This window comes from Delphinus delphis, chromosome 9 (genome assembly GCF_949987515.2).
Source record: "Delphinus delphis chromosome 9, mDelDel1.2, whole genome shotgun sequence".
Classification (NCBI taxonomy): Eukaryota; Metazoa; Chordata; class Mammalia; order Artiodactyla; family Delphinidae; genus Delphinus; species Delphinus delphis.
This window is the reverse complement of record NC_082691.1, coordinates 74,999,481-75,025,033: the sequence shown is the minus strand read 5'-3', so window position 1 is coordinate 75,025,033 and position 25,553 is coordinate 74,999,481. Positions and strand designations below refer to the sequence as shown.

The following is a 25,553-nucleotide window of genomic DNA, read 5'->3' as shown; positions in this document are numbered from 1 at the left end:
CCTTCACACCCTCTCAGTTCATTCCCCAAACAAGCCATTTAATTTGTAGACATTAAAACGTTTTAAATTTAAATCATCTTTGAAAATGTAAATTCTATCTTTCTTGAAGGAAAGACCTACAATATCTAAAGATTAGAAATGATGTCATTCAATTTATACAAAACTGAAAAATCTCCCAAGTATTTTTCATTTGCTAGGATTCCCTTAATTCTTTAATTCTTTTAGACCTCATGCATTATTTTAGGGGAACTGCTGAGAATTTTTGTGTCTGTGAAATAGGCAAGGCATGCAGTAACAAACAAGCTACACTTTCTCATTCTGACCCTCAATCCTTGATCTCACTGATGATAATGAAAATTGAACAGTATGCAAAGGATCAATACAAGCATGTCCACTTCTACACAACGCTCCCCTCTTTCTCTTATGCTGCTTCTCTTGACTTGCCCTGCCCCTTGCCTGCGGCCTCCCCCTTGGCAAATACTCACAGCTTTCGCAAAGACCCCCATGAGTTCCGGGAACTGATGTGTCAGGAGGGCCAGCATGGCTGTGAAGGAACACAATCCAGCAGTGAAGAGGATAAAGAAGGGAAGCTCCTTTTTTGGGTAAACTGAGACTTCATGGAAAGCTGTGGAGAAGATCAAAAGGGAAGTGTTAGGGCTGCAGTAAAATGCATTCTCAGGGAATTTCTGTAGGTGGGACTGACTCTGCAGAGCTTTGGTTCAAGTCTGCTGGAAATGAAAAAGGTAGGGCCCTGGAACGAAGAAGAGCCCACATTTCAGCCAGCCTTTGGTGGCCTATCTGCTTCTCCCAAGTCCACGTTCAACCTTCAGAACTCTATCTAGGGCATGATAGGGCTAATTTGGGGATGTCACACACTCATGGGCAGGGACAGTAACACAATCTATGCCTAATATACAGTATTTCTTTTGCAAAAGCAAACACAAATAAAACAAAACTTTATTCAAATTATAAAACACATGTTCATTGAACAAAACCTGGAAAATCCAAAGTCAAGTATACTGAAAAAAAAATCCTCTCTCTAGGTTTTCACTTTTCCTGTAATTTTTAAATCATTGTGATAGGGTGATATTAGGGTATCTTGTATTTCCTGGTACAATCTAACTATGTCTAACTATGTCAGTGGAGGGTGCCACCCTGATAGAGAGACATCCAGCGAGGACCATCCATCCATCAAAAATGGGAGATTTTAGAGCCTTTCATAACTTTTAAATTTCGAGTGGTCCGCACAGACAGAAAAGCAACTGAGGCTGGCCCAGTGGAGGGGAGCCGTGAGGCTGTGTGTGAACTACACTGCCACTCAAACCAAAAGATTCGAGGGTCTCCATCTTCCTCAGGAAATCCAAGGTCTCAAGCCTTTCCTCGACCTTTCAGCTCTAAGCAGTAGTCCACTCTGCTGAAACTGAGGGTGTAGAGGGCCAAGGAGGGACAAAGCACAAACGAGCACATGCACCTGAATCCAGGGATGTCAACCTGCTAGGATTCTTCATGGGTGGACGTGTGCTCGGGACCACCGTGGACACTACACCACTCACGTGCAGCACGCAGGTAACATGTAAAGCCACCTACCCCCATCCCATCCTCACCCTCAGCACCCAATGATTTTGAGGGGAGATCAGACTTGAACCACTGCATTCAAATAAATAAACGTGATAGTTTATTTATAGATAGAAAAATAGTTTTCTCTTCCAGGACTGTAAAGATTATTCCTAGACAGTTTCTTTTAAGAACTGTAATCTTGTTCTAATAGTGAATCTATCCCCATGGAAACATGATTGGACTCAATTAAAACATTTTAAAAGTGTACTTTTCAGAAAACTGCCTTTCTTACCAGAAACCGTAAATGTTAACAAGGATCTCCCTGAAGGGGGAGTCAAAAGGTAAAGCATGGGCCCATCACAGGGATTTCTGAAATCAAATCTAATGCAGAGCGAGGCACCCGATGCTTTTGCACAATAAACTCAGATGGTGAGGAACCACACCCCTCTGAGGTCTCCCAGCTCCCAAGGTAACATGTCTCCCAGTGGGTCTGTCCTGCAAAGAAATGAGAGAGCTGCCTCCTGCTCTTTCAGCCTGAGACGGCAGCCTTGTTTTGCACCCACTACATTGGAGATTTACGACCAGCTCAAAAACGTGGGCATTAAACAATCTGCCAACACTCAGGGCTCCACAGTTATACTGGCCCTCCTGGCAAAGCATTTAAATATGTTACAGCTATGAGATGTGACGTAGCTGGAGCTGGTGCAGGGTGGTTGTGGCAGAAGAGAGGACGGGGAAGAGAGAGCAACCAAGATTTGGAGCGTATTATCTGAGGGAGGAAAGTATGTCCTAAGTCAGGGCCACATGAACAGCCTGGACATGCTCTTCATACACAGTATAATTTGATAATAACTATTTAGCCGGAATTGTCAAAACAATGTTGCATTACAGTAAACCAAATCATACTTTCCACGTGTGGTATGGGCCCCCCGACTGCTAGCTTGTAAGGCCCTCGAGGGCCGGGTTTGCCTGCCGCCTGCTATATACAGTGTTGAGGCTGCACGTGTGCCCTGCACACGTTACACCAGCTCACTGTGCGCCATCCGTGAGATGCCCACGGGAAATCCCGCCGGCGAAGAGCACCGCATCACCGCAGAGGGCAGCCCCACCCTGCCCACGACTCCGCCTCTGGCCACAATGCCAGCGTCCCCGTGCCACCCTCCCACCCATGGCTCATCTGCAGCTCCCTCTGAAGCCAGTGCCTCCCCTCCAGACTCCGGTCTGTGCAGACTGCCTCTGACCAGAGGGAGAGCCCAGGCTGAGCCCCGCACAGTGGATCAGCCCAGCAAGGGGCATCTGCCCCAAACTAGGGGTCTCTGCCCCAAACTAGGGGTCTCTGCGCTCAGACCAACCAGTACATGATGGCTCTTCATCTACATTTCAGACCTGGGCGGGTCTTTCCCTTTGATGAATCTGGAGAGACGTGGAGAAGCAGGAAGCCAAACCTACACACATAACTCACTTTAATGCTTATGCTATCAAATGAGGACAGGGTTTGGGAGAAGAGTAATAAAAGACAAGGAACATCATAAACATTTATCATTTCCACCTCTTCCCATCCCAGTCTTTGGCACACCACCCTCACCAGCCAAAGGGAGGATTATGGAGGGGAGACTCACATGGAAGCAGCTCACGATCTGCTGTTTCTGTACAGATGGGGTAAGGATAAAATAGATGCCCCTTTTCCAAGGGATAAGGGATCATCCGAAAAGCTGCAAAGGAGAGACAATACGTTAGAGGTACAATATTTGTCTCATAACTTCTCAAGTCCACAAAGAGACTTTTGAGCATTTTTATAATGGCTCACATTATAAAATTATAAAAAACATTAGGTCTCACACTGAACATTTCTACAAATAGCTCCCATAAAGGAGGCAAGACGTACCCAAACTCTGAGTCATGTGCTAGATAAGCTGTCAGAAATGCATTATGAGGTATGCCTCACACATTAACCTCACACTATATATTCTGGGAGAACCTCACAAAACTGAGTGGGGATGGGGGTGCAGAGGAGTAGGGAAAGCCAGCAATTCCAATGCCCAGGGTTTCCTCATCTACAAAATATTACGAAAACGTCGTAAGCACTCATTCAATATAGCTCACCTGATGGTAATAACGCAAACCTGGATTGAAATGCTTCCCCGAGAAGCAAACGTGGACTGACTTGTTGGATCGTGTCACAGATGCACAAATATGAAAGGCATTCTAGCATGTCTATTTAAAAAATATGTCTAGGTGGATTAGAATTCCAACCAAGATGGATGAAAACAAGAACCTAAAAATGCATGACTCGGGAGGTATTTCTAAACTTTATGAAACTTTTAAATCTTCAACATCATGTGGGGAAAAAATGGATCTGGAGAGATTGATTATCTGTATTTTGATGATATCAGGCCACGTAAGTTCTGGTTTCGTGGCATCAGATAACATTAGGTCTCACACTGAATTATGACTTTCCAATCAATCCATCCCTTCCCGTTATCACGTGTGTTACTCTCCCTGTTACGAGGTCATCAGCACGTTAGTCTCACTGTTTCTGTGAACAGTACTCGAGGTAATTTTTCTTCAACAGATGTCCGGTAACTACAGCATGCTGTAGCTATAAAATATAAAAACTAAACCCTACACTGGGAATGTCAGATTACAGTCCTTGCCTTCATGTGTGTCAAAAAGGGATGGTGGCAACACAGCAGCCTTTTCAGTCTTAAATGCTACAATTCAAGGACTCCTAGCTACATCCTCAGCTGTGCAATTACCTGAGCCTTCTCAAAATGCTGTCAATGTACATATTTATCTTTTGCATACTTATTTCAAACAGAAATCAGAAACAAAGAATGTTCTCCCTCACAAGAAATGACAAAGTTCCATTGTAACCAGCATCAGTGCACATATGGTATTTATTCTGGTGTCTGAATATTATTTAAAAGTAAAAACATTATGTATGTGATTCCAGCATTTGGAATGCAGTCAATCTACACCACAGTGGTATCACTCTGAGGTTACAGCACATTGCCACGGAGAATATAAATCACTATAAACGTGGGATTAGAGCAGAGCCAGTTGGCTGAGGTAAAAATGTTATCAATTTTCCTCTCATAACAGAAACCTCTTAAACAGAGATTAAAACATTAAAAACACCCCAGACTTTAACTCTTCTTAAAATGAAAGGCTCACCCTAGTTCAATCAGACCTTCTCTTTCATGCAAACCAAGATGACTTTTGCCCATTACAACAAGCAAGAGAGGAGTTCCCTGTACAGGTTGTTAACACACAAAGATTACTCAAAGGGACCAGCATCTCTCTCGGTAGAATTAGGCTTGCAAGAGAAGGGAAAAAATTACAAAACCGAAAAAATCCATTTAGTGCCTTTATAGGATACACTAAACTCTCTACTGGGAAGCAGTGCGTTTAAATTTAAACTGTAATATGGCAGGATTTTAATACTATTTCCCATGAATGATGGCTGCTATGAACGCATCTCAAAAATGTAGAAAAACCTATGTGGAAGTTTTTTTTTTTTTTTTGAAATCAAGATTCTCCATGTGCACTAGGGCTGCTGTAATTAAGAATCTGTTCAGGTTCATATGATATAAATAAACCCTGAGTTTTCAAAGTGGCTATAAATTTGAATGCTAAATTTTGTTCAAAATTGAAGTCAGTTTGCACTTCAGGGAGCAATTTTTTAACTGAAATATAGGAGTGCAAGATCTTGAGAGTGTTCACCCATAGACATCAAATGGTTGCTTGGTGTCTTTTCAGTCAGACGCCAAATAGTTTTTACTCCAGGACTTGGCATGCATACAAATTTTGTGCATCAAGTTAGTCTTTTCCTTCTTCTAATCAGTTCTGGTCTTTTTGGAGAGGGTGAAGGCACTGATTATATACGACTCAAGAAAGAATACACACACAAACACACACTTTCTGTACTGTCCTCTGCCCCCAACCCCTGGGATTGTAAAGACGCTTATGTGCTCTTAAAATTTCTCATTCTCATGTCAGTTGTCATTTACATCAAGTTCATAAAATAATATTAAGACTTTTGGCTTCACTAAACAAAAGCAAGCACAATTTCTGTTTGCAATTCTATCCTTGGTCCACCCTGCTGTGCGGGGCCCAGCAAAGTGTGCGATAAGCAGTGGGGGTCTGCAAAGAGTGGAGGAGGCACTGCACGAGCCGGGCCAGCTTCACCTCCCACCGCCTGGTCCCTTTCACTGCAAAGACACGACACTGCTCCACAAGAACCTCGTGGCTTGAGCCGAATGTCCAGAACTTTTGCAAGTGCAAACAGTAACACGCTGATTTCGCAGGGCAAGGAAGAATGGAAAAAAGGTCATTTGAACTATTTTATGAATTTGATCTACTTCATGACTGACTAAAAACCTCCTAAAAAATCTCCGTCCGAAAAAACATACACTTCAGAGGAATTAAAAATGTACATGTATTTGGTTAAAAACGAAACCAAAAACCTGGACCACTCAGAGTTAATACACGGGACACAAGTGGCATTGTTGCATTTTCCTTTTGTGCCATCCCCTCCCCTACCTTGGTTTCTATTGTGCCTTTGTGGGAGAGGCAAAATGAAACTGGGAACTACTTAATGAACACAGCAGGCTCTCCACAATGACATGTGATGCGTTACACAGCTGCTTTCCACCCCTGCCCAGACACGTTTTCTAGGCACCAAGCCTAGCAGTGCTGTGCCAATCAGAGACTCGACCAATACTGGAGAAAGAATCAACAGAACCAAAGAATGAACAGAAGGATGGTTACATGAACAAATTAATTCCTGATTTCCCCAGTGACTTCTAATGTGCTCTCATCCTGTCCACAATGTAGACAAGGATAGAAGGTAATGTTTGATACTTTGTTTGTCTATGTTGCCTTTCAAAGAGGATCTCAGAGAACTTTATACAGACCCCTTGCAATAGCAAGAACTGAGTTTGAATCCCAGCTCTACATGGTCAAAATGTTGAGTGCCTTCCTCATGCAGCAGCGATAGAAAGGTGAGCCAAGTATGCACTGCCCCTGCACTGACGGAGCTGACCACCCAGGGTGGGAAACAGATGAGCCAATAATCAGGAAAACAAGAGTGAAAGTCCCCCTGTGATAGCCCATACCTAATGGGGGAGTGGTGGAGGTGACAGCTCAGGATGAGTCAAACTTGACCAGGCTGACAACTGTATGACTTTGGGTGGGTCATTAATCTGTGTCCAGTCTCTTCGGCCGTAAAAATGAGAACACCAAGGACCTCGAGAGGCTGTTAAAGGGACTAAGTGTGACAGCGGAGGTCAACGTGTCCACACATAGTGCCTGACTGCTCAATGAAAGTTAGTTTTCTCTTTACCGTGCCTTTCCACTAACCCCAAGTTCCTCCTTTCTCTAACAGGTCATACTCTAGCTTATAAGTGAAAATGCTGCTTGTTTGTGAACAATTAGAAGTGCAAACGATAGAACAGAAAACTTTCATCAAAATACACGTTTTACGTTCTCACTTTTGACTGTAATGTGGGCAACTGGCCATAAAGGCTCTTTGTCTTTTGTGAGACTTTGGGCACAATAAGGAAAATTCAGAAGTCAAAAGCTTGGGTTCTGATCCACGTTTTTTCACTATCTACTCATATGGCCTTGGGAAAACCACTTTCCTTTGGTTAGATTACATGATGCTCCATTCCAATTCTGAAGAAAACTTCTAGAGTTTTATAGCAGATTCACTAATTTGTTAGTGACCTGCAACACTCTATAACACTCTGTTCCTGCTTCCACTGCTTGTATCCACACTATATATTATACATGTGTGTGTATGTATCTGTGAGAATATGTGTATACACACACACACACACACACACACACACACACTAATGTTTCTCTCAAAGCGTTTCAGAGTCTGACTCATCTTGGTATCCCCAAAAGAATGCCTGGCACAAAGGAGTGACTCAATAAATGTTAATTGAATAAAGGAATGAATAAGTTAATGCACAATAGGGCAGAGACAGAATTTTTCCCTTTAAAAACCCCAGTGGATCCAAAGTACGGTCAGCGGCTCAAAACTGAATAACTGAAAGGAGCAAGCTTGGTCCTACTGGGCAGTAGGTGGGGAAGCGCTGAATAATATTTGGAGTCCGGCTACTAGTGTTAAGTTGGCTACGGCCAGGGACTTCAGCTGGCCATTGTTTTCTCCTAAATTATAAAATTTAGCCTTAGATCTATGGGGTGAGGGGTGGAAGAATTTCTCTTTAGCAGTCCCGAAGGTGCCAGGCTTTTGGAGGAAAGGTTTGGTTAGAGGAAATGCCCTAAGGACCACATCTTACAGCAAGTAGCATTTACCATCAGGTTCAAAGAGAATAAATTAGAATCAGAATCTCATCCTTTGCTTCAACAATGGACCATTTTCTCCTCTCAAAGGAAATACTTTGCCTAGTCCCCCTAAAAAACACCACCTTCAAATCTTATACATTATTTAGTGAATTCTTTGGAAAAAAAATCTCCAAAAAGAAAATAAAGAGTCTTACTTGATCAAGTGGAAAAAATGGAAACAAAGAAAAGCTAAGCGATTTACCCCATGGCACTCTAGCCTTCTGATATATAGAACCTGAAAATTAAACCTTAAAGTTCACAGCTGTGGTCAGCAGACTATTCTGCTTTACAAATAAATACAGCCAAAACAGAGCCCTGAAAAGATCAAGGTAGAAGGGAGATAAGGCCACATCAGTATTTAATACAGGTAAAATAGAAGATGTGCCATTTAAAATAGGGCCCCATAAGGCGCGATACCATTGTAAATAATACACAATTCCAACGAGATCCCTCATTCATATATGGCTTTTACATTCAACACACACTTGCAGTCGTGTGTGTGCACGTGTGTGAGCGTAACCAGAACCTACAGTGTTTAAAATAAATATAATTAAGATAATGTGACAGCTGTGTAATGAATTAAGAAACATGTTTTTAAACCTTATAAATTAAAACTTTCCCCATTTCTTCATTATCTTGATTTTGAGGAACATATTGTGTAATTTCAGGGGCTGGGACAGTGATGAATCAAATATTTTACAAACCTTTGAAATGCTGATGTATTTGTGGTTGAGGACTCTGTTTTTTTTTTAAACCACCATATGTTTCAAACCCAAACAATCTCTGCCATGCATCAGCTGGACTTTGGGGTTTTAACAAAAATGTGAGTTATTTCAGCCTGATTGGTGGGAAACTCACTTAATTCCACAAGATGACTAATGCTCCAACATAATAAACTCATTAAAAATCAAAGAAAAATATACCTCATCCCTACCCCTAACTAACACTTTTGACATAAGTCAGGCTTTTAAAATTTTTTCTAAAAGATAAACTGACTTTTTAAAAGAATACTCACTTTTAACATGGAACATGGTGAAATGAGGCACTGTTACCTTCCTCCCTGAATTATCTTTCTAATGAAAAGGGGAAACTGGAAGGGAGTTGGGGAATGGCCTTAAATTTCAGAATGAAGAAAGAAATGATTTAAAGGCAAAAACCTAGACCCTGAGGCTGGAGATGTCAAAATGCGGCACCCAGTGGTGAACTGGAGGAAGTGCAGCCTCCTGCGCTCAGGCACAGGCCGTCTACGGGAGCCCCACTGACCTCAGAGGGAGAGGGAGAGGTTCTGGTACTGTAGCCGCCCTGAGGGCAACTGCCCTGAAGCCCACCAATCTGGGATGGGGTGATGGCATTCAGTATCTTCAGCGCTTCACAGTTTTCAAAAAATGGGTAAGTTAATACCAGTTAATAGGTAGCTAAGTCAGAATTCTAATCCAAGCCCTTTTGATTTAAAATCCAGAGCCCTGATGCCTCCATTTAACTTAGAATGGACACAAATCTAGAAGTTTTGTCAACCAATTACACACAATTGTCTAAAGTTGGAGTGGTAATTCTTTCTTCTGAATTGCAAGACAGATTTATAGCTCTGTTTTTGAAAAAAGACCAAAACTGTTTGTAATGAAAGATTATTTTTCTAAGTACATGCATATACATATATATACACATACACATATATACACATGCATATTTATGCCTGTAGAAAACATATATGCTTGTTGTAGAAAGTTTGAAAAATACAAATAGGAAGAAAAAACCAAATCACTTAACATCTACTTAAAGATGTATTTATTTCCAGTCTCTTACCTTTGTTTATATATAGAATGTATTTTTTTTATAGAATTGGGCTCATTCTATAGTTAAAATGTTTACGTCAATATTTAACAACAAAAATATAATTTTATATAGAATGATTAACTTTCAAAACACTAGAAAGGGCATAGGTATACCCCAGACTGTAAGCAGTGGTGTAAATTGATGGCTTCTAAACAAATGTTTCAGAGATGGCTGATCCTCTTATCCTTAATCAATTCAGGAAAGGCCTAAATAGCTGGTATTATAGGAAAGAGCAGTGAAGAAAAAGTGAACCTGCTCTGCCAACAGTGCTGGCAGGACGTTCAACAAGGTACTCACCTCAATGAACCTGTTCCTCTCTTGATCAACTAAGATGGCCACCTCTGTCCTGCCTAACTCAGAAATTTATCAGGAGTCCATGAAATGATGGCAATATAAACCCTCTGTGAATTACACTGTTACACAAACACTCTTCAAGGTTCTTGGGATCCTCCAAGGTAGTTAGCACCTGGTAAGCACTCTCATGGTTCTCTTTTCTTTCTAAAACTGAATGGTATGGCTCTCTTTTTGAAAACTGAACAGCAGCGTAACTTCCTGGTTCTTAATTATCTGTAAGGATCAGATGCTGAATTTATCTTTCCTATAGGCCCCTGACTACCTTGCCACACTGTTTTATGTCTAAAAACTCACCCCTACCTACTAGAGAACGGACTTGAGGATACGGGGAGGGGGAAGGGTAAGCTGGGACAAAGTGAGAGAGTGGCATGGACATACATACACTACCAAACGTAAAATAGATAGCTAGTGGGAAGCAGCCACATAGCACAGGGAGATCAGCTCAGTGCATTGTGACCACCTAGAGGGGTGGGATAGGGAGAGTGGGAGGAGGGAGATGCAAGAGGGAAGAGATATGGGGATATATGTATATGTATAACTGATTCACTTTGTTATAAAGCAGAAACTGACACACCATTGTAAAGCAATTATACTCTAATAAAGATGTTTAAAAAAACCAAACCAAATAAACAAACAAAAACAAAACAAAAAACTCACCCCTTCTTTTTATTCTAATAAAGAGGTAATTACATCCCCTCAGAGGTACTACACTGCTTGATGTGGGGTTCACTATGTCACTTCACATTTCTCACAATCTCACTGTGCTTCCCAGTTGTTCCAGAGCATCTCCCTATTGTTACATGATTATATGGGTAACTAATTTCCAAACAGAATTTCCTCATGGTTTTTTTTTAATAGTTATGCCATTCCTGACACTGTGTCTTCATCACTTCTGCCCACCCGCTTTTGACCTTTTCTATAGGACTGGTAACTTTCTTATCAATTAGATCCAATCAATAAGCTTCTATTACTATGTTTCCAAGGTACCGATCTATAAATACGTTCTTATTTGGTTAAGTCAGTTTGTCCATTTAATTTTACCACGACTAACACTAGGTGAGGCCTCTCATGTTTATTCTTGCTGGGCTTTTTCTGTCTCTTTCTCATGTTTAAATAAAAATTCCTTTTGTCTCATCTGGATAGAACACTTTAAATGCAACAAGAAGCCCAAGCCAGAGGGGACTGCATACATGTCCACACACACCCTGAGCAGAGTGTGCTGTCTTAACATATCCAAATAGCGGGACCAGGACACCTGGAATATGTTACCACACTTACAGAGTAGGGGTAGAAACATCGATCAAGTCGATATCCCTCAAGTTATAAATAGTAAATGATTTAACTTGACCCGCTATCAATTCTCTAAAGAAATGTTTTCAAAACAACTAAACAAAAAACTTTCAATCAACCTGAGTCCCCTGTCAAGTTACTTTTACTCCATCTCATTCAGCTGCCCCCCCTCCCTTCCTGCACCAGTTTAGATTCCTGCTGGGTTAGGGAAGGGCAGGAAAAGGGAAGAGCAGAAGATTAGCAAAATGAAAATGGAAGGAGCAAAGATAAACAGTGAAAGGGATTAAAAAGACATTCATTTGTGAGGCTGATCAGAGTAGGAGTGAACTCAGGAAAAATTATCTGAAGACTCTAATATTTCTTTTCCCCATGAGAGGGGGAAAAAAAACCCCCATGCTACATGTTGTGTTTGTTTTGCTTAAATTAATGATAACCGAGTGTCAATATATATGGGGTCCAATAATCCACAATCTTGAGCCTTTTTCCTTAATTTTCATTCTCCCCAACAGCCCCACCGCTCAGCATTTGTTCACAGTGTCCTTGCTTATAATACCGTCCCAGTTCTTCAAGGCTTGGTTCAAATCTCATATGACCCATAAGGTTAACCATGACTGCTCCACCCCATAGGCCTCTCCTGTCTGAAGAATCACTGGGCAGCTGTTACATGCTGCTGATGACTCCTCCCAACTGCATGAAATGCTTCTCCAGGGCAGGGAGCACGTCTCACCCACCGTTGGAGCCGCTTCTCCTTACACGGAATGACGGTGCCCAGCTCGTGCTCAGATCAGTTTATCCCCAAATCCATCTAGGCATTTATCCCTTAACGCACAATGCTACACCTGCCACCATACTGGAGTCCAGCGGCCACTGCTCTTGTTCTGAAGCAAGCGTAACCGCTGCTCGTTTGTGTTTGGCTAACCCAGCTCTCCTGGAGGATAACTGTGGCTCTTCAGCCAACCCTCCCAGAAAGGCCATCCAGAAGTGGTCATCAGAGCCCAGCACGAGGCCTGACCCCACGCCAAAGGTTCCCATGGTGCCGAGGGGCTGTCCAGGTCTCCAAAGAGGGTTTTCCAGCTGTAAAATGCTCCTCTGCCAGGATAGCCCAGACTCACCCCATCCACTGTATAAACTTGCCTTTTTGAGCTGCAGAGATGGGATCACCACAGTAACACCCGCCACCACTGGGAAACTAGAGAGCCTGAGTAATTAACCATCTCTTGGTGATGGAATATCACAGAGAAGGAGAGCTATAGATATGCAAATCTCCATCACTCACCGTGAACACTCAGGGTAAAAACAGTTTTAGCATCTTTTCATGCTTTAAAAACATTTCAAAGAAAGAAAATTACTTACTGCCTTCCCACGTACAATGCAGAAGATTCAAAGCCCCTTCTACCCTCTTCCAGTGTGCCAGATGAAAGAACGCATATGCTATTGCTTCACTGTCCCCTCTCTTCAGGATATGTTCTGGGGGCAGGATTAAGCTTTTCATTTCTAGTAGGTACTGAAATAAAAAAAGGCAGGAGACAGATGTGTTAATACACAGTAATTTGGAATTCAGAATGGAAAATGGAGAGGTTGATTTCCCTAAAGCCGCCACTCTTAAGCATTTCATCAAACCTGCAACCTCATCACTACATTTGAAGGCAATTACTGAAACATCCAGCAATGCAAAGTTTGCTGGCAGGTAATTAGCCTTGTACTAGTTTCCTACAGTGAACATCAGAGGCTTTCAGGCTAAGATATTCTAATCAAAGAAATATATATATACATATACAGACTCAAACAGCAAAAAGGAAAATTTAGGAGACACAGTAAGTTGGTATAATCTTGTAACCAGAATGAAAATACATGAAACAAACACATGAAGGTTAAGAAGTTTCATATGACTAAACCAACCACACTGGAGAGACCTGGGGATGATTAGCACTGCCCGTTAGGTTTTCCTCACAGATCTATCAAGGAGAAGGCCCTAGTCCTGCAGAAAGGGTCACCCGTAGCTGCTCAGGTGCTGGAGGAAGAGGGGTGGCAGCCTGGGCACAGGAAGACCCAAGGGAGGGGAGCAGTACAGACCCCAAACCACACTGTTCTTTCGGCTCCTTTCCGAAACACTGCAGGGGTCTCAGGAGCACAGGGTAAGAATGGATATTCTTCCTGGGGGCTCACAGCAGACTAAGTTTCCCTTTGTACTCTTTCGTGTTTACTATAGAATAGAAAGGGAAGCAAATTCAGGCCGGTATTTTATATTTGCAGATGCTCACTTGTCTTTGCCAGCTGGCGTTCCCCGAGCTCCACTCTTCACCACCTCCCCTCCGGATTCGTTCCCAACACACACACACACACACACACACACACACACACACACACACACACACACACACACACACACACACACACACACACACACCCCACCACCACCACCAACCACTGTCACAACAACCCAGTCATCTCCTGTAAAATGGAGAATAGCAGACCACAGAGGTACGTGTTTCATGAAAACAGCACAAATACAGCGAAAGGAGGTGCTATGAGAAGAGCTGTCCAACAATTTTAAATTTATGAAAGAGGGGGAAGAGTGGAAGAATCCAGATCCACAGAATGGAGGTCACAAGACACCCATCAATGTTTCGCTCTCATCTTGCTGTGGGTTCATACACTGGGCACGTGGGGTGCAGTGGCCTTTAAGCTTCCTCTCCTGTTGGCATGCTTGGCATCGGGGCGCACCGCCCAGCAAGAGCCGGGTGGACACATTCCGGCCTCTTGGTTCAGCAAATGAAACTTTCCTTGCTCTGGGTCTGGTTATCTGAAGAAAGCTCCAAGCCTTAGGCCTCAAAGCAGGAAGAGCAGGAAATGAGAGCCCACCCCGAAAGCAGCGGAGAGCAGCGGAGAGCAGCCGTGCAGCCCTCACACTTGCGGAGCCGGTGGGCTTGAAGGCCCTCCTCGATAGTAAGACCTCTTCCCAGGCTGGTCCATGAAAGGTGTTCATCATTATTATTATTTTTTTGCAGTACGCGGGCCTCTCACTGCCATGGCCTCTCCCGTTGCGGAGCACAGGCTCCGGACGTGCAGGCTCAGCGGCCACGGCTCACGGGCCCAGCCGCTGGGCGGCATGTGGGATCCCCCCGGACCGAGGCACGAACCCATGTCCCTGCATCGGCAGGCGGACTCTCAACCACTGCGCCATCAGGGAAGCCCTGGTGTTCATTATTTTGATGGGAGGTCCTCAAGCACGAGTTCATGTGCTTTTTTGAATTCTACATGTTACTGCCTTCTTCCTTCATCTTGTTTTGAAACAGTGAATGACAAAAATCTTTTAGGAAAAATAATGATTTTGAATTACCTAGTAATCCAACTAGCACTGTATCTATTGATATAATAAATATATAAATATAAGGTAGAATTTTATGTTCAGAAATATATCGTCTCGTAATTTTACCTTAATAGAAGCCATTATGTCATGGCTTCTGCTACTGCCCATGATGATTTTAGAAGGCCCCAAGGGTCATAACTTGTAAAATGCTATGAACTCTATTAATTTTTTTAAATAATCATCAGGAGAACAAAGGAAAGGGAAAATTTCTTGCTTAATGAGTGCCCTAGAATAAGATTTTGACTTCTGAGTTTCTAATAATTATTTATAGCCTACCAAATAGTCAACTTTTTTAATGTATCTTTATTGGAGTATAATTGCTTTACAATGTTGTGTTAGTTTCTGCTATACAACAAAGTGAATCAGCTATACGTATACATATATCCCCATATTCCCGCCCTCTTGCGTCTCCCTCCCACCCTCCCCATCCCACCCCTCTAGGTGGTCACAATGCACCGAGCTGATCTCCCTGTGCTATGCGGCTGCTTCCCACTAGCTATCTATTTTACGTTTGGTAGTGTATATAAGTCCATGCCACTCTCTCACTTTGTCCTAGCTTCCCCTTCCCCCGCTGTGTCCTCAAGCCCGTTCTCTTCACCTGTGTCTTTATTCCTGCCCTGCCAGTAGGTTCATCAGTACCATTTTTTTTAGATTCCATATATGTGTGTTAGCATACAGTATTTGTTTTTCTCTTTCTGACTTACTTCACTCTGTATGACAGACTCTAGGTCCATCCACCTCATTACAAATAACTCAATTTCGTCCCTTTTTATGGCTAAGTACTATTCCGTTGTATACGTGTGCCACATCTTCTTTATCCATTCATCTGCCGATGGACACATAGGTTGCTTCCATGTCCTGGCTATTGTAAATAGAGCTGCAATGAACATTGTGGTACATGACTCTTTTTGAATTATGGTTTTCTCAGGGTATATGCCCAGTAGTGAGATTGCTGGGTTGTATGGTAGCTGTATTTTTAGTTTTTTAGGGAACCTCCATACTGTTCTCCATAGTGGCTGTATCAATTTACATTCCCACCAACAGTGCAAGAGGGTTCCCTTTTCTTCACGCCCTCAAAAATATGGAATGGTCCACGAATTTGCATGTCATCCTTGTGCAGGGGCCATGCTAATCTTCTCTGTATCATTCCAATTTTAGTATATGTGCTGCCAAGGCGAGCACACTGTTCCTTTTCATTTCTATGATTTAGGAAAGGCTTTCAAAGTCACATTTGTGAGAGAACTCTTCTCTTGGGCTAAGGAACATTCAGGAATAGGAGCACCTGAGAAGAAGTGGGCCTGGCAGCCACCCACATGTGGGAAGAAGTCTAAACAAACTAGGAAGGGGTGTGGCAGAGGAAACTTGGGGAAAGAGGGAGGATTTTTAGAAAATTATCTACAAAGGGATATGTTAGATCTGTGTTGTCCAATACGGTAGCCTCTATTTAATGTGTGTCTATTTAAGTTTAAATCAATTAAAATCAAATAAAATTAAAAATTCAGTTCCTCAGTCCCACTAGTCGTATTTCAAGTCCTCGAGTACTATATGGAGTTAATGACTACCCTACTGGACAATGCAGAGACATTTCTATGATCATAGAAGGTCCTAGTGGACAGCACTGCTTCAGACAATGGAAGTTTCTAACCCTGAAGTAACGGAAACAATTTTTAACATGAAAAAGTTTCACAGATGCCCATGATAGAAACTGTAAGTGTAGAATCTACTGATCAAAAATACACAGCATGGCAAATAGTTATACAATAAATAGTAATGATACAAGAATTCGTTCAAAAGTATTGTAGGCCACCAGGGCATCTACATATTTGGAAAGCAATAGTGCACATGTGTGTGAGACAGATGGTTTACTCAGACTGAACGTGGTGCATATGGCTTCAAGGACGTCGTCCACAGCCACCCAATGTGAGCCGTGAGGTAATGCTCTGTTTCTCCCCTAAGCTCCCTCTGATCTTTGTACATGTGTACTTTTCACAAACCACCTTAGATTAGCTATCCATGTGTCCTTCTCCTCAGCTCAATTATAAGTCCTCAAGAACATGAATCTCATTTCCCAAGAACTCTCTCACAATGAGCATCCCCTGGCCTCAGCGGCCTCGTGAGACTAACTAGAGCAACTCACCAAGGAAACTCAGCGGCCTTCTCATCGCATCTACTTTATGGCAGAAATAGGTTATGTCTATAAAGGAGATTTATACTGCAGCATAGTTCCAAACAAAATGTTGGCTCTAACCAAATAATGAAGGCTAATAACAACAATGTGTTAGGTTCCTGGCCAGGCTTAAAATGGCTGGCAAGATCGGTTCTCAACATGTGCAACATTTAAATTAGAAAGGCATGGAGCAACATTTCACATCTTACTTGTTGAGAGAAAAATAAATGGAAGAGGGCAGATCCCTATCCACAAGTATGCAGAAATCAATTAGAATAACTGTAGCTTGCAAATCAGAGAACACTCCCTGCCTGTCTGCAATAGTTACTTGGCTTCTATTCGCTAAGCCAGCATCCTGTGCTATCTTGCTTGCCATCCTGCCTCTAACTTCCTTCCCAGATTCTCAAATCACATTGATCTTGAAGCAAGGCTTCTAAAGGTTTCGGAAGGAACTTTTCAAAATCTATTTGTGTCAGAATCTAGTTCCTATGCCCAAGATGGGAACATATAACGTTAGAACAGGCAAAGAGGAGCTGAGTACTGCCTACTTACGGAGGTCTGTGAGCAGAGGCCGGCTCACCTGTCAGGAGAGATGAGCCCTGTCACAGGCTACCACACGTGACTGCTCCAGTCTCTTCTGTTAAGATCTTAAAATTCTATAACAATTAGAGTGAACATGATCCCAAAGTTATCCTTCACACAGACATTAATGCCAAAAAATCCATACCCCCTTTTAGGATTTCAATACCGACAACAGCAGATGTCATATGAAAATCACTGGCAAAAATACAGGAATAAACAAAACGAGAAAGAACAGATTAATTAAACAACAGTACATTTAGATGATAGCTATCAAACTGCTCCCCAAAATCAGGTAGTAGAAGAATATTTACTAGCATGAGGAAATGTTCCTGACATATCATGAAGGAAAAGACCAAGTGTATCGTACAGATTATGATTTGGGTAATACAAATGTACATGTAGGCATTAAAAGCATTGGAAGGTCACAGATTGAATGTGAATGGTGGCAAAATATTTGATTTTATGGAAGATTAATTTCTTTTGTGCTTTTTCTATGCTTTCCAAGTTTTCTATAATAAGCATTTTAATATTTTTTCTGTCTATATATATATGTGCGTGTGTGTGTGTGTGTGTATATATATATATAATACAAAACTATTTTCTAGACTTGCATCAAGAACATAAACAGCAAACCATGCAAACAAACAAGATAACCAGAGAGAGCAATTTTTCATATGTGTACAGTGCTTTGGTGCAACTGGCTCTGAAAGAGGCTGTGAGCCCAGAAAAGATGTTTTTAAAACATCAGTAAAGGGTTCAGAGAATACAGCTAGTGCTACTTGGAAGACATGCTACATATTCTGAGTTTCAATGCTGTCCACACCCTGGACTCAGTAAGACGCACGCTGGAATAGGACAAAAATGACGCAGGAACCTCGGCTCGCTCAGGCCACACTGCGATGAAGCCTGAGATGCACTGTCCCCCGGCCCTGGCCCCCTCCCCTCATCTGCCCTCTGCCCCTTTGCATCACTGTTTGAATCCCGCCTCTACTATTCCGCTAAGAGACCTTGGACAAGTTATTTAATTTCTTTCAACCTCAGGTTGCTCATCTGTTAAAACAGAAAAATAAAAATACCCATCTTGCTGTTTTAACTTTTGAATATTACACAGGATAATATTAGTAAAGCATTCACACGGCTCCTGGCACATAAGTATTCACCAAATAGTAGCTATTTTTGTTAACAAACAAACAAAAAAATGAAGTGTTTAAATTACCGTGGAGGTAAGTTATACTTCTTGTGTATGTGTGTCCCACAGATGATTGAGTCTGTTTCTAGGTAAAATACTTCAGCAATTTTATAGTAGTAGCAGTTCAGCTGAAGAGAACGGGCTGCAAGCAGAGTCACCAACTGACCAATATGGAGACAAACACAAAGCAAAGCTGAAATGCCAAGTTCAGCCTGGTGATCTGTAGTACCACTCAGGGGTCCTCTTCTCAAGGTAACTGTTTCTTGCTGGTTCACTTACCTATTCATCAGTTACTTTGCTTCATTCAAAAAATATGGGTGTGTTCACAGTATATCCCAAAGAAAGATATGGGAGTGCTGTAGTGTCCCCCAAGGGCACAGATACAGCAGTGGCCACAGTGCTCTCTAACGATCTTCTGTGGGAGCACCCACAGTCTACCCCAAGGGCACAGATATGGCGCACCCACAATTCACCTGAAGGGCACGGACATGATCAGTCAGGTGACTACCTTGCTAATCCCTAATCTTTGTAGGAGCGTGTGTGTGCGCATGCATACGTGTACAAAGAAACGATAAAATTCAACATGGTGACTGCCTTAGTAAGAGGTCTATACTTAGTACTCAGGAAGCAAACGGGAAGCATTATCTCTGGGACAGCTTCACAGAAAAAATGAGTCAGTCTCACTAAATAAACAAAGGTTTACCTGTAAAGATGAGGGGAGGCAGAAGCCACTGCAAGGCTGGGCACCAAAGCATCAGAGGACACACTGGGCTTGCAATCTTGAGATGCTTGAGTACTAACATGACAGGAATTGCCAACACTGCTGAAGCACTAACGTGCGTCAAGCTTCTTATCTCAGGAACCCCTTACAGCTCTGTGAGGGAGCTGATAGTATTATCCCTAGTTTACAGATGGAAAAATGGACGCTTTGGGAAGTTAAAGAGCTCATCCTGGGTTGCACAAGTTGTATGTGATGGAACCTGCGCCGGAACTCAGGTGTTATGCTACTCTCCGAGGGAGTGAAGCAGGAAAAGTGGTTGTAGAAGGCCTTGCATGCTATGCTCCAGAGTGTGACCTTCACCCGGAGTTATTCCGTGGTTTTCAAACTTTGAGACACCAACAAATTTGTTCAAAGGAAAAAAAGGAAATATCAAACAGAATGTGCAAGTGACGTAAAACAAAACTCTGGGGATCTCGGGGGAGGGACCCACAAGAAGACTGAAGACCCTTATGGCTCCTAGGGAGACAGTTTGAAAACCTCTGCAGTAGGCAATCGGGAAGTGAGTTGGTACAGTTTGTGGTTTTGAAAGAAATGGGCAAGTCACATGTAGGAGCACCCGACAGGGAAGAGATTCAAGTTAGCAAAGTCAGAAAGTTCCTGTCACGGTCCGAGTGAGGGGTGATGAAACCGAGGACGGGGACTTCCCCTGGACGTGGTGCCTGGCTGAATCTGAGGGCAAGAGAAGGAATCAAAGGTCACTGTGACATTTCTAGTTTAGGAAACTAGAATAATGTGAGATCATTAGCTAAGATGAAGACACCAGAGGAGGAAAAGGCTTAGCAGCTGTCGTGCCTGCCAGACTTCTCTGCCTGCAGTGAGGAGTGAAGGTGTGCAGGTCTGGAGCCTGGGAGAGCAGCTGGAGACAGGGGTCTGGGTGTGCGGGGAGAGGCTGAGGCAGGGGCCGCGCATGAGGTCTCCCGGGAGGGCTGCAAGCAGGAAAGGAGAACCAACCTGAGGGTGAGCAGGGAGGAAGCGCTGCAGGCAACGAGTGCTCAGAGAGGCAGCAGTGGCCCAGGAGAAGGTGGCAAGGAGCCAAGATGACCTCAGATAGAAAAAGTGGTCAGTGGGACCAAATGCCCAGGAGACATGAGATAGGATGAGGTGGGGAGGCCGTGGCGGGAGTGACCTTGGTGGGAGCAGCTACAGTGGTTTTTGTTAAAGAAAGAGACCTCTTAGAAACGTTCTATTCCTGAGATACATTGCTAAAAACTGGTTTCTGCTCATTTTTCTTCGGGTCATATTTCCACAATACATTCTCCTTACTCTAATGCAAAAAAGCTTTGGAACAAAACATGACTCAATTCAAAAACAACTTATATTGAAATAATATTTCTGAAATATACCATTGATATACAATATCACAGACAATCTGCCAGGGTATTCTGAGTTTCTGCTTCCACGCTTCAAGCATTTTTAAATGTTAAAACCCACTACACATTTTGTTTCCTAAATTGGATTAAAAAGCAATTTTATACTCTGTCAATCAGCTTTACCAAGATATAAAGGGAGGCCTGCATTAGTGTTTGCAAGAAATAGAATTTCCATCATTATAACAAGGTCCTGTGGACACTCCATTGGCAGATACATTTACCAGGATGTTTTCCCCCACGAGCCTTTCAAAATTCCTGTGAAATTTTAGATTAACATGATATGAGCTTTTTAAAAAAAATGCAAATTTTTAATGGGAATGCATTTCTGTCATAACATTCTTCATTCTTTGCTCTCCATTTTTCTCACGACTTTCTCTCCATACTCTGATATAATTTAAAAACTAGATCTTCACCCCAATATTCTGTCAAGCTCAGGCTGCTCTGTTGGTAAATAAGCTTTAGGAGCATGGTGAGCCCCCTTCCGCCAGCACCCTCAGGGTGCCAACTGCACCCCCTGCAGGTCCCTGGGTGGGCCCAGTAAGATGAGCGTGAGGTTTAATAGTGCCGGGATTTTAGGCAAGATGAAGAAGAAAGCTTTTCCCCATCGGTGCTGGTGATCTTTCTTGATTTTTCTCCCTCGATAGCTCCACCCACAACACCCAAGCATCCCAAGTAGCTGGGGCTCAGCATGGGTGTAGGGCCTCCTGTTCTATGCGTGGGACCTCGCAAGCTGGGGGTTTTCCTGTGGTGGTGGTCAGGGCTCACAGGCTTCTCTCTGTATGCAGAGGTGCGTTGGGGTTGCAGGGCTACCAGCCTTCTCATTCCAGTTTCATCACAGTGGTTCTACTTTTAATTACTTTGTTCATTGGGGTTTCACATAAGATTGCGTTAGGAGGGAAAAACTGTTTATTGCTTTAAAAATAATAAATCGTTATTAATTAGTTTGTCGTTCCTGTTTTGTTTGGGTTTTTTTTTTTTTTTTTTGGCGGCGGAAGCAGGAGTGGCTATGCTAGAACAAGAATACAAGGCAGAGGTCAGAAACGGGCACCTCTTAATCAGCAAAGGACTTAGCCAGCAGTTACAAACTGGAAATCCCTGAAGACAACAGCTGCAGCCAGAACGCGCTAGAGACTCCTCTCAAATCTGGAGGCCTGAGGAGAACCTGTGGGTACTCCAGGTCAGGGCCCTGTAGCGCCACTGTTACACTCTCTGGTTATCCTTCTTCAGACTAGGGTGGTCCAAGAAGTACCATTAATGCATGTTTCTAGGCAGCCCCTACTTCCACCCAGCATGCAAGTGCAGAAATAGAGCTGAAGGTACAAGCAAAGCGGCGATGAAAGGGCCAGCACGTATCGCGCACCTACTACGCACTGAACGAGTTACACAGTGCAATTCCACTTACTTTTCAACAACCTTATGAAGACTTAACTCTTATCCCCATTTTAGCAAAATAGAAACAGGCAGGGAGCTAATTAACTCCTCCTTCCCATACTTCCCTCTGGTCCCATGGACAGGAAGTGGGTGTCCTTGTTTTGAACACTTTTGAACTCTTTCAATAATACTTGATAGGTCTGCCTACCTTTATGTTGGTACCCTTTGCACCATCATTGTAATTAATGCTTTCTCAGTAATAATAGGAACTCCACATACTTGGCCTGACAATTCAGACACGCACATGGCTGAAAATGTTCCACGTTACTAGTAGTGGCAAAGGAATGCAAACTAAAAGAACAGAATTCCAGCTGTACTTAATAAAATCATAATTTTTTTCTCCTTCTCTCACTCTCTCTGTTTCGTTTTTGTTTTTAGACAAACTGCTAAATGCTGGCGAAGGTGTGAGGAAATGGAAAAGTAGGAGTCACCAGCTGATGGGAGTGTAAACTGCTACAGTTTTTTTGGTAAGCAACTTGGCAGTAAATATCAAGAACCCTGAAGTGCTTCTACATGTTACTCAGTCATTCTCATTCTGTAAATTTATCCTAAGAAAATAATCTTAAAGACCAAAAAATCTTTATGCCCAAAGAGGTTCACTACTGGAGTTGACCACAACCTGATGTCTACAATTAGAGGATGCAAGAACCAAATCATTCTCTTCAACAAATGTTGCTGGAAAAACTGGGTATCCACACGCAGAAGAATCAAACTGGACCCATATCTTACCCCACAGGCAAAAATCAACTCCAAATGCATTAAGAGTTAAACATAGGTGAAAAAAATTCCTAACAGTGGTCTTGGCAATGATTGCTTGGATATGATACGAAAAGCACTGGCAACAAAAGCAAAAGTAGACAAGTGGGACTACATCGAAATAAAAAGCTTCTGCACAGTGAAGGAAACAATCAACAGAGTGAAAAGGAAACCTATGAAATGGGAGAAAATATCTGTAAACCGTAGCTGAAAAGGAGTTAATATCCAAATAAATAAGGAACTCTTCCAACTCAATGTTTAAAAATAACCTGATTTAAGAGTGAGCAAAGGACTTGAAATGCCATTTTTCGAAAGAAGACATACAATGATCAACAGGTACATGAAAAGGTAACATCACAGATCATCAGGGAAAAGTAAATCAAAACCACATTAAGATATCACCTCACACATGTTAGGATGGCCACTATCAAAAAAATAAAATATGACAAGTGTTAGCAAGGAAGTGGAGAAACTAGAACTCCTGTGCACTGTTGGGGGAATGTAAAATGGTGCAGCCGATATGAAGACCCCTCAAAAAATTAAAAACATGATCCAGCAATCACACTTCTGGGGATTCATCTAAAAGAACTGAAAACAGAATCCTGAAGAGATATTTACACTCCATGTTCACAATAGCTGAGAAGTGGAAACAACCTAAATTTCCATCAACGAAAGCATGAATAAAGAAAATGTGATATACACACACACACACACACACACACACACACACACAATGGAATATTATTTAGTCTTAAAAAAGAAAGAAACCCTGCCTTATGCTACAATATGGATGAACTTGGAGGACATCATGCTAAGTGAAATAAGTAACAGAAAGACAAATACTGCATGATTCCACCTATATGAGGTAGCGAAAGGAGTAAAATGCATAGAAGCAGAAAGTAGAATGGTGGCTACCAGGGCCTGGGAGGGGGGAGAAATGCAGAGTTGCTGTTCGACTGGTATAAAGTGTCCGTCACGAAGATGAAAAGGTTCTAGAGATCTGCTGTACGACGACAGGCTTATAGTTAACAACGCCGTGCTGTATACTTAAAAATTTGTTAAGAGGGTAGATTTTATGTTATGTGCTTTTTATAACAAAAAAAAAGGAAGTAAATCATCCAGAGAATATTTTAAAACGTTTGAAGGCACATGGCTAAAAGACGTGCACTTTACTGTTAAGTTAGAGGATAACCATTTTAAGGTCAGAGAACTCTGAAAATCTGATGATCCTCCCCCAGGAGGAATAAATTTACCCCCAATTCCCAACCATAAAGTCCAACTGAAGCGTCCCATGTTAATTTTTAAAAATATGAATATGCTATGTGATTATGATTCCTAAGTATGAAAAATGCATAGGAAAAAGGCTAAAAAAATGGTCTTAAATATGACTAGATACGATGGGATTATGAATGACTTTATTCTTTTCTCAAATATAAAAATTATTATTATAATACCACTACAGAGGGAAAAACTATATCTAATACTGCTTATAACAAACCAATAATTTAGTCTATTTTGGAAATTTGTCAAAATGAAATTTATCTTTAGCACCCTGAAGGAGTGAATGTAACATCCTGCAAACCAAAAATGTGTCTCTTCACAGGGAGAGCCTTACGATGGAGGTGTAGCATACTAAGAGCACATAGCACTAATTAACTTAGGTCTGTGTAAAGTAACGGATCACTGATAGAAATGCGTCCCTCCCATGTCAACCTTGTCCAGCTGGGCAAGAGCAGGGCAGGTGAGGAAGCACATTTTCCGGGAAAGTGGAAGAAAAAAACTGAAGCCCAAAATCCATTAAACAGTACATAGCAATACAACATAACAATACACAGATAATACAGAACAGAGCTGAACTTACCCTTCATTTGTCCAGCATTACATGAGTGAAATTTTCTTGAAAAAAATGGAGAAACTCTCTTTAAACTCAAAACTGCTATTTTAATGACATTAAATGGGAAAGTCCTCTAATGGTTTAAAGATTTGTCTTCTTCAACTGTGTACCCAGTTCTTGGAAATCACCAGCATGATTAAGATCCTAATACCCCTAGTCATTCTCAAAAAGAGGTGAACAGTAAGCACATAATCAATGCACTGTAGTGAGAGACCAGAGGGGGAAGACTGATTCTGGGACAAGGAGAGCACAGGCTTCCTGGTGGTGACTTGTAATGGTGGGGGTGAAGGATGAGGAGGACTGCCTCAGAAGCAGCAAAGAGGGAAGAGGAGAAGAATGTTTCTGGAACAGTAAGTGGACTGTTGGAAGGATCTAGAAAAAAATGAAAAACAAGTTGGGTTAGATCATGAGGGGTCCTGAAGAACTATCCAAGGAGTTGGTACCTTCCATAGGGTTGGAGACACTGCTGCACTTCCTTGGGAGGGGAGTAACACAATTCGATTCGTAGTATGAGCCTATGGGCTGCTTCCTCCTTATAATCTGCTGCAATCTAAAGCTTCAGAAATCCTCATGTTTAGAATCTAACGGCTTCAGAGGCTCTCCTTCAGAACAGAAATCCATGGCT

At 42.2% G+C, this 25,553-nt stretch overlaps 1 protein-coding gene and 1 non-coding gene across 5 annotated transcripts in view; both read right to left on the bottom strand.

Moving 5' to 3' along the window:
* Positions 1–25,553, bottom strand: part of ST7 (suppression of tumorigenicity 7) — a 254,521-nt gene that overhangs the window by 7,463 nt on the left and 221,505 nt on the right. For all 4 annotated transcript variants that reach the window (XM_060019955.1, XM_060019957.1, XM_060019954.1 and 1 more), the window contains 3 exons: positions 12,742–12,892; positions 3,177–3,269; positions 486–625 (listed from right to left, as the gene is read on the bottom strand). In XM_060019955.1, coding sequence (XP_059875938.1) covers positions 486–625; positions 3,177–3,269; positions 12,742–12,892 — 384 coding nt within the window. The remainder of the gene's footprint in view (positions 1–485; positions 626–3,176; positions 3,270–12,741; positions 12,893–25,553) is intronic.
* LOC132431415 (U6 spliceosomal RNA) lies at positions 15,834–15,940 on the bottom strand. The gene has a single exon (XR_009520722.1). It is a non-coding gene; the product is annotated as a U6 spliceosomal RNA (small nuclear RNA).